General features: G+C 42.2%; 1 protein-coding gene across 1 annotated transcript in view; it reads left to right on the top strand.

Moving 5' to 3' along the window:
- Nucleotides 1-4,869: 4,869 nt before the first annotated feature.
- LOC118397483 (mediator of RNA polymerase II transcription subunit 13-like) overlaps nt 4,870-20,785 on the top strand; it is a 30,495-nt gene continuing 14,579 nt past the window's right edge. Inside the window, exons 1-12 of the mRNA XM_035792259.2 lie at nt 4,870-5,559; nt 6,843-7,077; nt 7,931-8,099; nt 12,751-12,896; nt 13,131-13,328; nt 13,472-13,657; nt 16,090-16,249; nt 16,354-16,464; nt 17,537-18,217; nt 18,404-18,620; nt 18,970-19,000; nt 19,124-19,245. Of these exons, the coding sequence (XP_035648152.1) occupies nt 5,494-5,559; nt 6,843-7,077; nt 7,931-8,099; nt 12,751-12,896; nt 13,131-13,328; nt 13,472-13,657; nt 16,090-16,249; nt 16,354-16,464; nt 17,537-18,217; nt 18,404-18,620; nt 18,970-19,000; nt 19,124-19,245 (2,322 nt within the window). The 5' untranslated portion in view covers nt 4,870-5,493. The remainder of the gene's footprint in view (nt 5,560-6,842; nt 7,078-7,930; nt 8,100-12,750; nt 12,897-13,130; nt 13,329-13,471; nt 13,658-16,089; nt 16,250-16,353; nt 16,465-17,536; nt 18,218-18,403; nt 18,621-18,969; nt 19,001-19,123; nt 19,246-20,785) is intronic.

The following is a 20,785-nucleotide window of genomic DNA, read 5'->3' as shown; positions in this document are numbered from 1 at the left end:
TTTCACTTTTAGTGTCAATTACTTACTGAATGGGGACATTTGGTTATATTTGTTGTGCTGATAGAGAAGAGAATGTTGCGTCATGTAAAAGCTAAATGAGTACATGCATATCTTCTATAATGATAAACATGAATAATAACTCAAGTGTATTTTTAATTGTTGGAAAGGTACCATTGCTTAGTTGGACCAGAATTGCTGTGACAGACCCGGGACTATGACTAGACTTTAAAACATGTTGAATATCCTGGTTCATATCCTGGTTCGTATCCTGCCTAAGTTAATTTCTGCTACCTAGCAAACCTTGGTATAAAGTAAATATATTCAAGTCAGTAACTCAGCTTTCCAGCCTGTCGTACGAGCTCGCCTTGAATAATATTTGCCAGCATCAACAACCTCATGTATAAATTATTTTCACGTCCTCTTCGCTGTGGAAAAATCTCTGCTTCTGTCCTATAAACCAGCAAACTGAGAGCCAGACTGGGTGGCTGCTGCCAACTTCGGTGAAAATACATTTCTCATACTGGGGCTGCTGCCATGTGGTGGTAAGTGGTACTGCATGTCTAGATGCACTTTTTTGGATTTTGCCTCCCAAAAATTAACTAGGCAAGTCAGATAAAAAGAAATTATTTTTTGCAGAACGACAGATTTTTACCTTGTTAGCTCGGGGATTAGATCTAGCAAACTTAAGGTTACTGGCCCAATGCTCTAACCACTAGCCTACCTGCCGCCCCTAAAAACAATGATACTAATAGAGTTTAGACTCATAATGAACCATATATTTGGATTGCTGTCATACCTTGTCCATAGACTGCTTACAGGGTAAGGAAACAAATGTGATTTTGTAATTTGGGTGTATCCCTTTAAATATGAGGTGTAACTGTGTGGTGTGGAACTGTTTGGTCAAAATGCACTGCGTGCAAGACTGGTCTTCGCACCAATGTTCATGTTTATATACAGTACCAGTCAAATATTTTGTACACACCAACTCATTCAAGGGTTTTTCTTTATTTTTACTATTTTCTATATTGTAGAATAATAGTGAAGAGAACACATACAGTTGAAGTCGTAAGTTTACATACACCTTAGACAAAAACATTTAAACTCAGTTTTTCACAATTCCTGACATTTAGTCCTCATAAAAATTCCCTGTCTTAGGTCAGTTAGGATCCCCACTTTATTTTAAGAATGTGAAATGTCAGAATAATAGTAGAGAGAATTATTTATTTCAGCTTTTATTTATTTCATCACATTCCCAGTGGGACAGAAGTTTACAAACACTCAATTAGTGTTTGGTAGCATTGCCTTTAAATTGTTAAACTTGGGTCAAACGTTTCGGGTAGCCTTCCACAAGCTTCCCACAATAAGTTGGGTGAATTTTGGCCCATTCCTCCTGACAGAGCTGGTGTAACTGAGTCAGGTTCATAGGCCTCCTTGCTCGCACATGCTTTTTCAGTTCTGCCCACAAATGTTCTATAGGGTTGAGGTCAGGGTTTTGTGATGGCCACTCCAATACCTTGACTTTGTTGTCCTTAAGACATTTTGCCACAACTTTGTAAATATGCTTGTGGTCATTGTCCATTTGGAAGACCCATTTGTGACCAAGCTTTACCTTCCTGACTGATGTCTTGAGATGTTGCTTCAATATATCCACAGAATTGTCCTCCTCATGACGCCATCTGTTTTGTGAAGTGCACCAGTCCCTCCTGCAGCAAAGCACCCCCACAACATGATGCTGCCACCCCCGTGCTTTACGTTTGGGATGGTGTTCTTCGGCTCCACAAGCATCTCCCTTTTTCCTCCAAACATAACGATGGGCATTATGGCCAAACAGTTCTATTTTTATTTCATCAGACCAGAGAAAATTTCTCCAAAAAGTATAATCTTTGTCCCCATGTGCAGTTGCAAACCATAGTCTGTTTTTTTTTACGGTGGTTTTGGAGCAGTGGCTTCTTCCTTGCTGAGCGGCCTTTCAGGTTATGTCGATATAGGGCTCTATTTTCTGTGGATATAGATACTTTGTACCTATTTCCTCCAGCATCTTCACAAGGCCCTTTGCTGTTGTTCTGGGATTGATTTGCATTTTTCTCACCAAAGAACGCGTCTCCTTCCTGAGCGGTATGACATCTGCGTGGTCCCATGGTGTTTATACTCGCTTACTACTGTTTGTACAGATGAATGTGGTACTGTCAGGTATTTGAAAATTGCTCCCAATGATGAACCAGACTTGTGAAAGTCTACATTTTTTTCTGAGGTCTTGGCAGATTTTCATTTATTTTCCCATGATGTCAAGCAAAGAGGCACTGAGTTTCAAGGTAGGCCTTGAAATACATCCACAGGTACACCTCCAATTGACTCAAATCATGTCAATTAGCCTATCTGAAGCTTCTAAAGCCATGACATAATTTTCTGGAATTTTCCAAGCTGTTTAAAGGCACAGTCAACTTAGTGCATGTAAACTTCTGACCCACTGGAATTGGGATACAGTGAAATAATCTGTCTGTAAACAATTGTTGGAAAAATTACTTGTGTCATGCACAAAGTAGATGTCCTAACCGTCTTGCCAAAACTATAGTTCGTTAACAAGAAATTTGTGGAGTGGTTGAAAAATGAGTTTTAAAGACTCCAACCTAAGTGTATTTAAACTTCTGACTTCAACTGTATATATATATATATATATATATATATAAAAAGTGGGGCAAAAAAAGTATTTAGTCAGCCACCAATTGAGCAAGTTCTCCCACTTAAAAAGATGAGAGAGGCCTGTAATTTTCATCATAGGTACACTTCAACTATGACAGACAAAATGAGAAGAAAAAAAATCCAGAAAATCACATTGTAGGATTTTTTATTAAAATATTTGACAAATCATGGTGGAAAATAAGTATTTGGTCATATATTTTAAAAAGTATAGGTCAAATAGCCCTTGCAAAGCTTGGAGGTGAGTTTTGTATCATCGTCCTGTTGAAAAACAAATGATAGTCCCACTAAGTGCAAACCAGATGGTTTTGCTGCAGAATGTTGTGGTAGCCATGCTGGTTAAGTGTGCCTTGAATTCTAAATACATTACTGTCAGTGTCACCAGCAATGCACCATCACACCTCCTCCATGCTTCAGGGTGGGAACCACACATGCGAAGATCATCCGTTCACCTACTCTGCGTCTCACAAAGACACGGTGGTTGGATCCAAAAATCTCCCATTTGGACTCATCAAACCAAAGGACAGATTTCCACCATTCTAATGTCCATTGCTCATGTTTCTTGTCCCAAGCAAGTCTCTTCTTATTATTGGTGTCCTTTAGTAGTGGTTTCTTTGCAGAAATTTGACCATGAAGGTCTGATTCATGCAGTCTCCTTTGAACAGTTGATGTTGAGATGTGTCTGTTACTTGAACTCTGTGAAGCATTTATTTGGGCTGCAATTTCTGAGGCTGGTAATTCTAATGAACGTATGCTCTGCAGCAGAGGTAACTCTGGGTCTTCCTTTCCTGTGGCGTTCCCCATAAGAGCCAGTTTCATCATAGCACTTGATGGACCTTGCGACTACATTTGAAGAAACTTTCAAAGTTATTGAAATGTTCCGTATTGCCTGACCTTCATGTCTTAAAGTAATGATGGACTGTCGTTTCATTTTTCCTATTTGAGCTGTTCTTGCTATATGGACTTGGTATTTTACCAAATAGGGCACCCCTACCTTGTCACAACACAATTGATTGTCTCAAACCCATTATGAAGGAAAGGAATTCAACAGGTTTTAACAAGTCACACCTGTTAATTGAAATGCATTCCAGGTGACTACCTCATGAAGCTGGTTGAGAGAATACCAAGAGTGTGCAAAGCTGTCATCAAGGTGAAGGACGGCTACTAGAATCTCAAATATAAGATATATTTTGATTTGTTTAACACTTTTTTGGTGACTACATGATTCCATGTGTTATTTCATAGTTTTGATGTTTTCACTATTATTCTACAATGTAGAAAATAGTTTAAAAAATAAAGAAAAACCATTGAATGACTAGGTGTGTCCAAACTTTTGACTGGTACTGTACATTGGATGCAAGAGTTTCACTCGTGACAAACATAAAATAATCAACAAGTGTGCTTTCTGTCACTCTACACCTGAAATTGTATGGGGAGTATTTCAGAAATGTATTCTGATAGCTGTAACAGAAATCGCCAAAATAATGTGAATTGATAAATCTATTTGTAGACTAGAGTGCCCTGGAAATTAAACATTATACCCTCATGTCATCAGCTGGAGTTGAAAGTATGCCACACTTCTGTCAGAGCTCCCCCAAACAGCTGTGTATGTTTGAGATATGATTCCCCCTCCTTTACCTCTATTTACCCTTTTCTCTAATAAAGAACAGGGGAAAACTTGCAAAAATGCAAACATTTAGTAAAACTGTCCTATTGTGCCCTGTTTTGTTGACATAATGTGCAGTAGTTCTGTCTTTTTATTTAACTAGGCAAGTCCGTTCAGAACAGATTCTTATTTACAATGACAGCCTAGGAACAGTGGGTTAATTTAACTGCCTTGTTTAGGGGCAGAACGACAGATTTGTACCTTGTCAGCTCAGGAATTCGATCAAGCAACCTTTCGGTTACTGGCCCATCGCTCTAACCACTTGGCTCCCTGAGGAGGATTACCTGTGATTGACTGACTGGGACCAGGATGAGAGGATGAGAGGTTCCGTTTTTTTTACTATTTCCATTAGATTATGGCTGGCTGGAGCCTGAAAGCATAATGATCATTATAGGATGAGTTGGCTTGATACAAAGATGTCATTGGTTTGATCAGTAAACTCAGTTACGAGCTATCAGTTATAGTGTGACCCCATTGCCACAAATTGGCCAATGGGAGTTGGGAGGCAGAGTTGTCCTCTTGGCCGCCATTAAAGAATTCAATCCTTGAATTCAAATGGCAACCTGCAGGACCCGAGAATCAGTAAACGCAAATGCTTACCCTTACTGGACATTTACATCATGATGTCAGTATTTTAGTGAAAGTTTTGATAGTTTTATCGGATTCCGGCGACTATGGGGAATATAAGGGTGGTGTTAGCTAACTGTTTTATTTAGTCTGACTTGGCTATGTTAGCTAGATAGCTTAACTCGGGTTTCTTTGCTCTGAACTTGTTTTAGATTACATCACTTCATGGTGAGGCTGTGGTATGGTTCGTGTAGATATTGTAGTTAACGTATTATGAAGTAAAGTAAGAAAACGGACTCTTTAAGTGGGGGTTGATGAATTTGTTAGCGTAGAAAGCTAACTAGCTAGTTGTGCTAGCTGGCTATTAAGACAGCGAGACTGTTTAGCAAGCAAGAAGCTAGCATAGTGGCTAGGCATCAACCGGTTGTATAAATAACTAGCAAGTTAGCATCTTAGTTTTCTGGGTTAGTTGACTAAATACTCAATATCCAGATCAAATAACTTGGCTGAATATTGCTCTTCTCGGTAACTGAGACAATGGATTGTTCAACCACGCTGTGAGGATGAGTTCATGTTTTGTACCAAACGGGGCCAGTTTAGAGGACTGCCACTCCAACCTATTTTGCCTGGTGAGTGATTAAACTATGTTGGCATGCTAACGTTAGCTAGCTCAAACTGAGGCCATAAAGCCATTTTGGCTAGGCAGACAGCAAGCTAAACCGCTTGACTGCAGCTGACTGGAGGCGTCAAGGCCTGTTCTAGATTACTGTCTAATGCAATTTTGCAAGTGACTTAACTGTAGTTAGCTAACATTAATACTTTGTTGATACGATGTTAGTTTATAGCAATTGAAGTACACCAGATTTAACTACAAACATTATTACTTAGCTAGCAATCATTTCGCTAGCTAGCTAATGTTGGCTAACTGGCATGCAATGTTCAGGTTATTTTGTGAGGTTGTCTGTCATTGTGAGATGTTAATGATTATTCTTTACCTCATTACCATTAGCTATATATTTGATTTCAATTTCTTCTTTCCAACTATTTCTTAGCAACTAGTCATAGTGTACATTAACGTTTGTTTACAACTTGATGTTTGGTTAGTTAGTTATGGCTAACTTTTTAGGCCAACAATATGAGTCAGCCTATGACTAAGTCTACAGTATTGTTTTCTTCAGTGAGCATTCCTATCACCAGTGCTGTCAACTACAACTCATGAAGCTAGTGAGTTGCACACTTCCTCATTGTAGTGTTATGTGGTACTCTCTTATGGATAGAACTTTCAACAGGGTACTAAGACAATTGTACCTTATATCAACTATAGGCCAATAGTTTTAGTGATCCTGAAACTGTATATTTTATTAAAACTAGGATATAAGAAATGTCTTGTCATATTTTGAATTGATTCTATATTCTTGTTCTAGAAAATGTTGCATAGCATTCGAAGCTATTCTATATTGAATATTCTAGGTAATAACCATTGGCACTAAATACTTAGATAGAAATGGGTTTCACACCCTTTGAACCCTAAAGACTAATGATTTGGAAGGTTAGGTTGCACACAAAGGAACAACGGCATCCTTTACATTTTGTATTTGGAGGTACTTCACACTGGTTAGATAAAGCAGCTGTTAAAGTTGTTCCAGGAGTTAGGCTACTACTGCACTGCTTTACATTCAGCCGGCTTGCCCCTTGTCTCTGGGCCAATCCCAAATGGACCCTACGTACTTTCGGAGATCTGCAAGGAATATGGTGAAACTTCCATTGAGCCTATCAGAGGGCAAGGTAGAGCGATTACCATATTAGTTGCACCTGTGAAATCCTCTCAGATCTCTACAAGTGCATAGGTTCTAGTGTCCATTTGGGATTGAACCTCTGTCTCAGCTCTCTCTTTTCTCACCCCATCCCCCAGGCTGACCTGACTGGGATAAAATGGCGACGTTTTGTGTGGCAGGGGCCCACCTCCTCGCCCATCCTCTTTCCCGTGACAGAGGAAGACCCCATCCTGTGCAGCTTCAGCCGGTGCCTGGCGGCCGATGTGCTAAGCGTGTGGCGGAGGCACCACACCCCGGGCCGCCGTGAGCTCTGGCTCTTCTGGTGGGGGGACGACCCCAGCTTCGCCGAACTCATCCACCACGATCTGTCAAGTAAGGGCAAGCCTCTGCTACGGGAAGGTTATGTTTGTGGCTCACATGGCATTGGAGTTAGGATAAACTCTTGACTTTTGGAGAGAGGCTGCCAGAGTCGTGCAAGGCACTGCTCAGATGAGTTGTCCAGTAGTCTACAGCCTGATGCACTTCAATGACTACCTGCATCTTTCACTACCAAAAGATGCAAGTAGTTTACATGTCGGGCCTACAGTTTTACGGTCCAGTTGTTGTTGTTGGGGGGTGGGGTTTGCACACCATGATACTAGTCAGCTGAAAGCCTAAATCATAATATCTCCCATCTGCTTTTTCATTGGAGTCGCAGCTCCTGTTACAGTAGTTAGCTGCCTACAGGATGAAGGTAATTGGCTGCCTGGTGGCTAGATCTTATAGTCCTTGCCACTGATAAAACAAAGTGAACATTTTTGTTTAGTATCTATCCTACACTAGTCAGGTGAACTTACCTTTTGTATCCCCACCACCTGTCAAACTGTTGCAACAGTTCATTGTGAAAGCTTAAAGGGAATCTCCACTCAAATTATCTTTTGGATATAATGCATCATGATTGTGTGGGTGGTGACACTTTGCTTCTTGAATGTCCATGAAAGCTACACAGTTTGACTGCTGTTTTTTAGTGGATTTTTCCTTTAACATGTTATTTCCATAGCTGCATAATGTGTTGAGTTTCATCGTAAACATTGGCAGATAGTCAAAAATTCCTATTCAATCTTGTTTGAACCCATAACAAATGGCAACACCACCAATCCTTTAGTTCTTGTTTACATTTTAAAGTTGTGATGTTGATAGAGCATTCAGCAGCTATTTGACTGTCTTTGCTCTCTCCCTGGCTCAGGTGAAGAGGAAGGCGAGTGGGAGAGCGGGTTGTCCTACGAGTGCCGCACACTCCTGTTCAAAGCTGTACACAACCTGCTGGAGCGTTGCCTCATGAACCGCAGCTTTGTCCGTATTGGCAAGTGGTTTGTCAAGCCCTATGAGAAGGATGAGAAGCCCATCAGTAAGAGGTAAGAGTCCCCATATTAACCCTCTTCTCTAACCAGTGTATTGATATCTTCATCAGCTTCGTCAGCCATTTCTGACATGCTGAACACACCACTCGTGTTACAAAATAAATGTACACGTTATTCGACTATTTCATCCAAACTGCTCGCGTCATTGGGTGTCTCCATAGCCAGGCTCTAAAATATAACTTTGTTCTATTTTGACGCGCTGCAAGCCCCGCCTCTCCATTCTCCTCGTTTTTTTGGATCATATACCCATGTGGGTGATTGAAAGATGAAATGCGGTCCACAGTCCAGTTGGTGGTGGTAATGCACCTTATATGGCAGTTGGCAACCAAAGGAGGAGCGATAACTAGAAACTAACTAGGTTTAACCTTTTATCTGTGGAATAATTTTCGGAGTAGAGGACCTTGTGCGTTTCATGTCAAATAACCCAATGTTTATATCCCAGGACAAATTGGCTAGCAACACCAAGCTAGCCAGCTAAATTGCAATGAATGTTTCATGTGTTTCGACCTGTCCCCAAATGGGTATAGTTGGTTCAGGGTTCGTTTTGATATTTCAACCTGCGTGTCCTGATCGCATCTGGTGTGGATGGACAAAATCAACATTTGTTCGATGGCGGACCCACGCGCATGCCTGATCTTGTCAGCATGTGAATGTGATAGTTTTCCTTTTACTTGATGTTCGGGCATGTGCTTTTTAACACACAGGCCATAGAAATGTACACACTTTGTCAGTGACTCCCTATCTGATGCTTTTGTCTCTTATGATTTATTCTTGAAATAAACCCTGAGGTTCGTTGGATTGATGGATTCATTGAAATCCCCCTAGGACACTTGGCTCTTCAAAGGCAGCATATGTTTAGTAGCCATTCACACTTCAGTATCCTTTTCTGTTAATAGATCTGCTGGATTACTTCTTGGATGTCTGGACAGTTTCCTGTTGTCCGTATTTTAGTGGGGGCAGGTGAATGTATGCATGTTCACGCGAGTCAGCCCTGCACAGATTCTGATCTATAAATTACCTCAGATTCCAGACAACTACTACACTGCCATTAGATCATTTGGGAACATTAGGGAATATATGTGGTGCCTTTTCTCAGGCTGAACAAGCAGCAGATAATTATTTTCTGCTGCTGTGAGTAGACATGCATACTGTAGTCATTTTTGCCCTGTTATGCGTCAGCATGCTTTAGTTTTCCTGGTGACTTGGCTGACCAAACGAGTGTGCTCGCATAAGCCTTTAAAAGACCTTAGCTTGAAAAACAAGAAAAAAGCACCAATAGTAGTGTTTGTAAATTTGAGAAGCCGTAGCAAGTATACACTTCCTCAAAATAGTCAGATTTATTTGAATAAATCTGTCATTCATTCTGAGGTTTTTGCAGAGAAGATCTTAGTTGAGCAATTTTACATCTAAGATGTTTGGTGCAGTATTTCTCAATGAAAAAAATGTGCGGGAAAACAAACGTACTTAATTGAACAATCCCTACTGTTGACCAAACCTAGATGAAGGGGCATAGACATTGGCTTGCGTCCTACATTTTTTTTGCCTTAACAGCTTATGTAGTCATAGTATATGCAAGAACTCTTCGGCTGGGAAGCATGCAGGTGCCTTTAAGTGGAATGACATCACAGTTTTGGCTTCCCCCTGCACTCAAATGGGGCCTGGGGGAATCCTGGAGAGCCCTAATGGGCTAATTTAAGCCCTGCCTGTTTTGCCTGCCCTGCTAATTCAAGCAGTGCATGATCACTGGGGTGTTAAGCTGTCATGGTGTGTTTACGGGTGTAAAGTGTGTGACAATTGGCCACAATGTTCAGGATGAAGACCTCTACAAGTGGGTGTTGAAGAAGAGCAGTGCCTCCTTGGACTTGGTGAAAATGAGTTGGTGTGTGAGTGAGATTCAGCGGTCTCACTGTCACCTGTACTGTCTGGTCTTTGGACTAATGCAGAGTCTGCATTGTTGTTTTACACGAACCTTGTCAACGGGAACTATTTTGGTGTGTTTAGCCCGCTTGGCTGGGCAGCACTAGTGAGGAAATAAAGCCTTGTTTCAACATTTCAATTTTATAATAGTCTGTTATTTTTTTAACTAGGTGATCACATTTTGGTCTATAGGTGTCTTGGAGGATCACTTTTAATTGAAACTAAAATAACCTGTCTGTTGTCCATGCTGGTTGAAGGCCAGGCCTCAATGACCATTTTCCTCACAGTAAGCAGCCATTGTGACCTGGAAGTAGGTTTTTATGGCATATAAGACAGTATGTGAGTAGAGCACGCTCTTTTCACCAGCTCAGGGCATGCCCGCCCCAGCATGCATTTGTCGTCTACTTGTGTGCTGCTATATCCCCTTGCTTTAGCTACTGTCTTGGAGTTAGCTAAATATGTTCATAAAGAAACCAATAAAGCACACAAGTGCTAAATCAGGGTGACTTACAAAGATGAGTACCAAGGGAGGGAGTGTGGTGCTTGTAGTGTCCACAACTAAATAATCATTGTGGAATCTGAAGACGCATATCCCAAAAGCAAGATACTTATTCTGTGCACATGCTAAAAGAAAGGAATGTGGTGGGTCGGTAACTGAGTCAAGTATTTATAAACTAAAAATCGGATCTCTTAAAAGTTTCCTTCATTTCCGTTGTATTATTTATAGAATAGGCCGTAATTGATTTTGGCCAAATAGGCCTGGCATATTCCCCCATTCAAGGAGCTTTCTGTTTTGATTGCGTTATGTTGCCTAAAAACCTTTTTGGGCCTACCATTTTTTTTTTTTTACTCTGCATCTCTGCACAGCCCAAGTCCGTACGAGAGTTACAGCGATGGGACAAGACTGTAAATACCAATTGGACATCATGAAAAAGGGGTTGTGTAATTTGTTTTTAATTCTAAGTAAGTCACAGCTTATAATTTATAAACTAATGATTTAATATAACAAAATGTTTAGATGCCAAGGGTTTATTTCCCTACCAGCTTATTGTGTTTCAATCGCAATGCTTCACAATGTATTTCTTTGTAGGCTATAGCCTTGGAATAATGTACCCTACCAACATATTTTATTTAAATTCCTTCTTCCTGCTGCTGACAAGTTTAGTGTTTATATGCTGTTTAATATGGCATGTCGCCTATTTGAGATTGTTTGCTGCTCATATTTACTGTCATGTCTATTCAAGTACTTTTCATTCAAATCCATATGGTTTGGTTTCAATACTTAAAAACCAATCGATAGGTCCAGGTAGTCACACAAATAGATGGGTGTTGGTTAAATTGTGATTTTAAAGAACAGAGAGCATTTGGGGAAGCAGTTTTCTTTTCTTGTGGGCACGTCTTCGTGGAGCGCCCTCATCGGGATTTCCAGCTGCTTTCTCTCTGGTGAAGACATGGGCCTGTCGCTCTAGGAACAGACCAATAGCCTGGCATCAGTTGTATTTCTGGGATGTTGAGACTATTATCCTTCCAGCAAAGTACTGGAGCTGCTATCTATGTAACACAGACTGTAAAAGTTTTGATTGTCAAGATTAGTTTGACATTGATAACCCTGTCTTGTGCCTTCTCGTGCCAACATTCCCACCTTTTGATTCAACCTAATAGAAAATCAAAGTTTCTGTTACGATTTAACTGGAAAACAGGGATTTTTCGGCCATTGTAATCCTTGGGCGGGCCGCCAAAGCGTCCAAACGGTGTAATTTAAAAAAAAAAATTCACTTTTGGGATGGACAAATGCTTTCAGTGTGAACTTAAAACCACATATTAAGTATGTCGAAAAGATAGACCTACTTTTTCTGTAATAATGTATTTGTTAGTTTTCAATCACCAACATAAAATCTAGACAGGGAGAATTGAAAATCCCCAAAATAATTAATTTAGCAGTTTTGATTTTGTTTGAGCATTAGCCATGGCAAAATGCATACAATGGCAGGAAATTAACTTTAAAACTATAACATTCTCTACTCCATGGCAGAATATGTAGAAATTATATATTTTTGTAGCAAATTTCATGATCTCTACTCCATGGTGAAAATTGCAGGAGATTGGCTTAAAATGCCTACACAGCCAAGATGGTGGTGTAGAGATTCGGCAGTGCCGCACCCATTGCCACGCCAAACCCACCACCTACGCTCCTTTTTGATCCAGAAGAAAACCCTGGATGTCGTTTGTTTTTTAAAATCTGTACATTTACTGTTGTTAACTGTTCAGTGCACGTATAACATGAGTGAGCCTGAGGCAGAAAGATGGCACCGATTGTAATAAACCAGTGTATCCTGACTTGCTCCGTTTGTCAAGAAATCATGCAAGAAGATCTTTACTCTGCATACAGCAGCAAATCTTTGTTTGCCTTTCAGTTTCATTTCCAGCCCAAACCCTGCTTACAGCCTCATATGACTGTAGATTGTTTTGGTATAGTTTTTTTCTTTCATGTCTGAAGTATCCTGTCAGGTCAAGGACAACATACCTCCCTGTTCAAACCTTTTAATTGTTTTCTTTTGCATTTAGGAAACCTGTAACAGTGAATCCAAATGAGAATAAGTCATTTTGTTTTCTGTATCTGATAAGACATTGAATCTTATGTTTCACTCGGATTGCTTCTCTAAGGAATGTCTTACCAATATTTCCAGGTGAATCTGAGACTGACCGTGTTTTTCCATCCCTTCTGCAGTGAACACCTGTCGTGTGCGTTCACCTTCTTCCTGCACGGGGACAGTAATGTGTGCACGAGCGTAGAGATTGCCCAGCACCAGTCTGTCCAGCGACTGAGTGAAGAGCACCTGAGCTTGGCACAGCAGAATGCCAGCCCCCTGCAAGGTGGGTCTAACCAGCCATGGCCTATTGAGACAACAGTTAAACTACCTGTCATTGGTTAGATACTGTGATTTCCATAGATTTTAATTATATTTTTTTGTCAAAGGCAATGCCGCTGCAGTAGTATTTATAATTCAAGCATAGTCTTGCCTGCTGTCATAAATGAATTCTCTCTAGTCACGACTCTATTCTGACCTGTGCTGACCTCACACTTCATATCCCCTCTCTCCTTTCCAGTCATCTTGAGTCCATATGGTCTGAACGGGACGGTCACAGGCCAGTCCTTCAAGATGTCTGACCACCCCACCCAGAAACTCATTGAGGAGTGGAGGCAGTTCTATCCCATCAGCCCCAGCGCCAAGGACCGCCCCGAGGACAAGATGGAGGACGCAGACTGGGAGGACGACTCACTAGCAGCCGTGGAGGTCCTTGTTGGTAAGATGGAGGATGTTGCTACAGTTGCGTGTTGTCCAGTGTGTGGATGTGTTATTTTCATGGTTAGTATGTAGTATTGCAATTGTGTGTGTTTTCTGAATGAGGCTGTCACTGACAAAATGTGTTGTGCTGATCTGTTCCAGCTGGAGTGAGGATGGTGTACCCTGCCTGTCTAGTACTGGTTCCCCAGTCAGACCTCCCTGCCCTAGCCGCCCAGGGCTCAGCCAACCCCTCAGCCATCTTGTGTGAGGGCCAGGGGACCCACAAAGATCATGCCATGTCCTCTGTCACCCTTACTCCTCCCACATCACCAGAGGAAGCCCAAACGGGTATCCTTACCATTTACTAATTAGTCTATTAGGACCAAAAACACTGCAGGTGTAATAGGATATGAGTAGCTGTCTGGCTTCAGTGTCCATCTTTTGAATTATTAAATATTGATGCGTTCAGGTTCAATTATTTTATAAAAACCCTTTTTACAAATTGCTTATACAGATACCTAAAACCCCAAAGAGCAAGCAATGCTGAAGCACAGTGGCTAGAAAAAACTCCCTAGATAGGTACATGTACATGAAACTCATAACTGATTATTTTGGTAAGTAGTATTAGTAAATCCTTCTGAGTATTATTAATGTATACAACGGGTGGGTCTAATCCTGGATGCTGATTGGATAAATGCCGCCTTCCAGGCGATGTCTATTCCACAAATTACCACTGGCTAAATCTGACGTTGTAATACCTATTTACTCTGTTTCATCTGACTGCTCAATCCACTGTCTCATCAGCCCAGCCAGGCAATTTATGTAATAGATCTACACTAAAAGATTTGTATTAAGGAGATTTGTATTAACCTTGCCGGTCTCTGACATTCGATTTCCAGCTGTCCCATAGTAATGAACGTGTCTGATGTCAGGACGAGCCAGTCGATTATCATGAATCAGCATAAAAAACTCAGCAAAAAAAAGAAACCTCCCTTTTTCAGGACCCTGTCTTTCAAAAATTATTGGATTTTTACAAATTAACTTCACATTATTGGATTTTTACAAATTAACTTCACATATCTTCATTGTAAAGGGTTTAAACACGGTTTCCCATGCTTGTTCAATGAACTATAAACAATTAATGAACATGCACCTGTGGAATGGTCATTAAGACACTAACAGCTTACAGACAGACGGTAGGCAATTAAGGTCTTGTAGGCCTAACCAGTAAGGCAGTTCCTCACCAAACATCACCGGCAACAATGTCGCCTATGGGCACTAACCCACCGTCGCTGGACCAGACAGGACTGGCAAAAAGTGCTCTTCACTGATGAGTTGCGGTTTTGTCTCACCGGGGAGATGGTCGGATTCGCGTTTATTGTCGAAGGAATGAGCGTTACACCAAGGCCTGTACTCTGGAGCGGAATCGATTTGGAGGTGGAGGGTCTGTCATGGTCTTGGGCGGTGTGTCACATCATCGGACTGAGCTTGTTGTCATTGCAGGCAATCTCAACGCTGTGCGTTACAGGGAAGACCTCCTCCTCCATCATGTGGTACCCTTCCTGCAGGCTCATCCTGACATGACCCTCCAGCATGGCAATACCACCAGCCATACTGCTCGTTCTCTGTGATTTCCTGCAAGACAGGAATGTCAGTGTTCTTCCATGGCCAGTGAAGAGCCCGGATCTCAATCCTATTGAGCATGTCTGGGACCTGTTGGATCGGAGGGTGAGGGCTAGGTTCATTCCCCCCCAGAAATGTCCGGGAACTTGCAGGTGCCTTGGTGGAAGAGTGAGGGTAACATGTCACAGCAGGAACTGGCAAATCTGGTGCGGTCCATGAGGAGGAGATGCACTGCAGTACTTAGTATCTGGTGTGGCCACCAGCTGCATTGACTTTTGCTTTTTATTTTGACCCCCACCCCTTTGTTCAGGGACAGATTCTATTTATGTTCGTAATGTCTGTGGTACTTGTTCAATTTGTCTCAGTTGTTGAATCTTGTGTTCATACAAGTATTTACACATGTTAAGTTTGCTGAAAATTAATGCAGTTGATTGTGAGAGGACGTTTCTTTTTTTACTGGGGTTACATAAATGTCAATAGAAAATCACAAAATGCTGCTAGTTTGCTGTCATTTCAGCTTCAGTTTGAAGTTATTGTTTTAGCTGTGCAGTTAGCAATCTATTCTGAACAGTGGCCTGGCGAGAGAGCAAATGTTATATGCCAGGTGAAATTGTGCATCATTAGCGCTTTCATTGTTATGGATGTATCCCAAATTATTTTACTAGAAAAACAGCTTAAACAATATTCAGCTACTTTGCTGCTGTTCTGGCTGTGCTGTTTGACGTGACTGTTAGCCAAAGTTGGCTGGCTAGCAAGCAAGGCATAAGAACGTTACCAGCCATTGTGGCAATGGAACTTTTAGAACAAACGACTGGGTCGATCCTTAGATTTAAAACAAAAATACTTTAACGACTGGTTCTAACCTAACCGATAGAACAAACAACCAGCCTGCATAGGTAGCAGCCCTAGATTTGTGTCAGGACTATGTCTTGTGGAAGGATGAAATAGTATGAATAAATTGATCAGAATAACTTTTTTTTAAATGAAAATATGTCAATCATTTTGAGTTTGTTGGTAACCAGTCTTATAAAAGTGATAATGCCCTCGAAGCCAGTGTTTTGTCTCTGGGCTAACACCTCTGCCAGTACTGTATATCCTCCAAACACTGGCTTCTTGGGCATTATCACTTAAGTGTTTCTCTATCTTTTCTGCTATAGATCATCAGGCAGCTCAGAGGTGGTTAAAGCTGTGCTTGACAGTGGATGGTTTCAGCTCCAACAGCAGTGGTATCCATGACAGCAAGATCCCCCGTAGGCTGGCTGCCCAGGTGGTGGAGAGCGTGTGGCAGGAGTGCACTACCAACCGGGCCCAGAGCAAGTATGTACACGACCTGTCACCTCACCCTACTGATTCATATCATACTACTGGTCTATTGAAGGAGAGGCTGTCTGCTGAGCTCTGTTTGTCTGGTTCTTTGTCAGGAGGAAGTTTGCTACATTGACCAATGGCACCTGTGAGGAGGAGGAGGGGGACAAAACGGGAGTATGGGATTTTGTGGAGTCATCGCATAGGGCACACTGCAACTGTTCAAGGTACTGTGGATCACGTTTTATAAAACGGTGGGGGTTTTAGGACAGGGGTGTCAAACTCAATCACCGCACGGGCCATATTGAAAAAACACAATGAATTTACAGTCCAGACATGGCCTATGTTTGTTTTTAGAATAAAACGTGAATAGAACTGCGACCCAAACTGACCATATTTATTAAAAAAAATATGCCCCTTTATGATGTCCACTTATACATTTACGTGGGATGCTGAATATAGCATTTTAACTTAAATAATATTTGTCCGGCCTATGCTTGCAGATGTGCATTGGGTAACATGCTGCGGCCAAAATAAATAATATTTTAAGCTTTTTGTTGCAGGTTTTTTTTGTTTTAAGTTTTATAAACCGAAGCCAGAATTAAACATTTTAGTAGCTTAGGAGGACTGCCTGTGCCTTTTCCCTCTGCTGGTCTGTAAATGGGACAGCACATCAAGCAGTAATTTCATAAAGTCGATGACTCAACCTTTAACTCATACTCACTTGTGTGCTTTAGTATTAATTTATACTCGTGTGAATCCTTTATCTAATAACTTTTTGACATCAAAGATGGCATTGTCTGTAGGCTACAGCAATGGAACTGAAACCTGGCATCAACATTTAGCCTACAACTTAAACTTTTGGTCTGGTAGATTTGGTCAGTACCATTAAGGAAAACAGCTTGGCTGCTGCAAATGAGGTGTTACAGCGCACGAGCTGGCTCCTGGTTGGGTGGGTGTATGTGTGGGTCTGGGAGGAGTGGGGTGTGTGTGGCAATGCACTGTCTTTGGAGCTCATCAAGTTGGCAGTGCTTGCTAGGACTTGTAGTGCAGAGCGTCGTGGGCGGTATGGAAGCAGGCCAAAATGAATTGACAACCCAAATCATTGTGCAAACCAGATAGAAATGTATCATGGGCCAGATCTGGCCCGCGGGCCTTGCTTGACATGTGTTTTAGGCTGATGTGAATTGTTCTCTGTAACTCACCAGAGTACTTTAGGGGGTCTGATTTTTATCACAAACATCTTGGAAATGAACATTCAGTAAATTGCTGTTCTAATATTTTGACTCTTCACCCCAGGCATAAAAACCAGAAGCAACGATTAGGCAGCACCTCAGGAAACCCCCCATCAGTGGGCAAGCCCCCACAGCCGCCACCCAAACACAAGCTGGGCGAGAAGTTGGAGAAGGGGGAGAAGCAGCAGAAGAGGCCCCAGACACCCTTTCACCACCGCAGCTATGTGTTTGAGGAGCAGGCCATGGAGCCCCGGAGGCTGTGTATTAGAACCCAGGATGAGGGACCCTACCCGAGCCTGCACCACATAGACACAGCCCCTTCCAAAGCCCCCATGTTGCACACCCACGGGACCCCCCAAGACCTGGCTGGCTCCCCTCAGCCCCCACCTCTCAGCCCCCACCCCTGCGAGCACGGGGAGGAAGACCCTGGGGCCATGAAGAGCTCCTCCACGCCCATCCACCAACACTTCTATCCCCCCTCCTCTGAGCCCTGCCTGCTACCTCAGAAGACCTTGTCTGATCTGCCCCTGCCTTTCCCCCATACCTACCCTGAATCCCTGGAACCCACTGCCTACGTGGGCTCAGCCATCAACCCCAACGAAGACTCTGCCCACAACCCCTGGAAGTACTTCAACCTGCCACGGAAGAAGGCCTCAGACTTCTTGACACCACTGCTGCCTGTGGACAAACTACAGGATGTCTCTGGGGGAGGAGGAGGGCCAGAGAACATTGTCTCTGTCACAGAGTGAGTACACTACCCCCTCCTCTCTTTCAAGATGTAATGATAAACCTTACTACAAGCACCAAGGTGATGAGTGCCTATGATATATATTTGGTTTCTCCCTCTCTGTACATCCACTTTGAGCATTATATATGCAGTTTCCCCTGCTTTCACATGATTACTGAACATCTACGTAACATTGTCTCCCAGGTTGATGTCTGGCTCTGGCAGGCCTCTGAAGGTGTCTGACGACCTGGTGAGAACCTACACCCAGAGGAGGAACAGCCACCTGGCGGCTGCCATGGCTGACGAGGACCATGAGGAGGAGCCAGACCCCTACGCCTTCGTGGAGGGAGACGAGGAGTTCACCTTCACTGACAAGAAGGACAAACCAGGATCGGAGAGAGAAATCAGCAAGAGACACAAGGTGAGTTTCAAACATGAGTTTCTAAGAATTAATTCCATAGTTATCCCTACACCCTTTCCCTAATCCTACCTAATGTGGTTGGATTTGTTAGTTCAGTTGACATGTGTATGTCACTTTTGCTTATGGGATGATGTAGCACTGTGGTTCCCAACATTTTTTGCTTACTGTACCACCAAATGAATTTTGCTCTGCCTGGAGTACCCCTGAATTACCAATGTACATTTTACCAGTAAGCTTCTGGTCTTCTCAAGTACCCACTGTGGATAGACCAAGTAACCCCTGGTTGGGAGCCAGTGATGTAGCAGATGCCAAGAGAATAACGTATTTCTTTACGCTGGTGTTTGTTTAGGGTGACGATGGCAGTGGGACTTCAGCAGATGGTGAGCATTTCCTCCTTTATTGTTGAAAACTTTTTTTAAATCACTCCTATAAAACTACGAGTGGAATTTCAATAAAATGGTCATCCAGAGTGGTTACTGATGGCACTTCCTTTGTGTGTGCAGATGGTCAGGGTGCGGCCGGTGGGAAGCCTATACCCTCCACCAGCCTCATCCATGAGACAGACCTGGCTGTGTCCATCAATGATCTGGACAACCTCTTCAACTCAGACGAAGACGAGCTTGCGGTCAGTAGAGTATACAGTGCCTCTAGAAAGTATTCATACCCTTTGACATAATACACTTTGTTGCGTTACAGACTGAATTCAAAATTGATTAAATAAAAATTCTCACCCATCTACACACGCTACCCCATACTGATGAAGTGGAAACATGTTTTTATAGATTTTTGCAAATTTCTTGAAAATGAAATAGTCCTTTGCTGTGACAGTCCAAATTGTGCTCAGGTGTATCAACTTTCCTTTGATCGTCCTTGAGATGTTACTACAACTTGGAGTCCAGCTGTGGCCCATTAAATTGTTTTAGGAAGAAACAGACCTGTCTACATAAGGTCCCACAGTTGACCTTACATGTAAGAACAGAAACTATAACATGGAGTCCAAGGAACTGTCTTTAGATCTGAGAGAATTGTGATGGAGCATATCTGGGAAGGTTATAAAACCATATCCAGTGTTGAAAGTTTCCAAGAGCACAGTGGTCTCCATCATTGGGAAATTTTAAAAAATATGTCCAGACTCTGCCTAGAGCTGGCCGTCTGACCAAACTGGGCAAGAAGGACCTAGGCAAGGGAGGTGACCAAGAGCCAAATGACCACTCTGACAGCTACAGAGTTCATTGGCTGAGATGGGAGAACCTGCCAGAAGGACAGCAGTCTACAGTATTTCACCAATTTGGGCTAGACTGAAGCCACTCCTGAGAAAAAGGCACAAGACGGCACACCTGGAGTTTGCAAAAATGCACATGAAAGACTCTGAGGATAAGGCAAAAATATTGTGGTGTGATGAGACAAAAAATGTAACTCTTTGGCCTGAATGCCTAGTGCTATGTCTGGAGAAAATCAGGCACAGCTCATCACCCGTCTAACACCACCACTACTGTAAAGTATGGCGGTGGCAGCATCATGCTATGGGGAGGGTTTTCAGCGGCAGGGACTAGGAGACTGGTAAGGATAGGGGAACAATGAATGGAGCAAAATACAGGCAAATCCTTGATTAAAAACCTGCTTTAGAGTGAAAACAACCTTAGACGGGGCGAAGGTTTACATTGCAACAGGACAATGTCCCAAAGCATACAGCCAAAGCAATGCTGGAATGGCTTCAGAACAAGAATGTGAAAGTCCTTTAGTGACCCAGCCAAAGCCCAAATCTGTTGTGGAAAGATTACTGTTCACTGCTGCTCTTCATCTAACTTAACAGAGCTTGAGTAAATCTGGAATGGGAGAAAATCCCCAAATCCAGATGTGCAAAATTGATAGATGTACCCAGGGCAACTCAACGCTGGAATCACTGCCAAAGGTGCTTCTACGAAGTGCTGACTTGTGGGTGTATATACTAATGTAAATTAGATATTTCTGCAATTCATTATTAATACATTTGTTAACATTTCTCAAAATATTTGTTCACTTTGTCATGGGGTATTGTGTGTAGATGGGTGGGCAAAAAACTATTTTATTCATTTTGAATTCAGGCATCGACAACATTTTGAGTAAGTTAAGAGGTATGAATACTTTCTGAAGGCACTGTAGTTCTCATCTACATGGGGGGCAAC

The sequence above is a fragment of the Oncorhynchus keta genome, chromosome 18 (genome assembly GCF_023373465.1).
Source record: "Oncorhynchus keta strain PuntledgeMale-10-30-2019 chromosome 18, Oket_V2, whole genome shotgun sequence".
Lineage (NCBI taxonomy): Eukaryota > Metazoa > Chordata > Actinopteri > Salmoniformes > Salmonidae > Oncorhynchus > Oncorhynchus keta.
The sequence above is the reverse complement of the archived record's forward strand: the minus strand, read 5'-3'. Positions and strand labels throughout refer to the sequence as shown.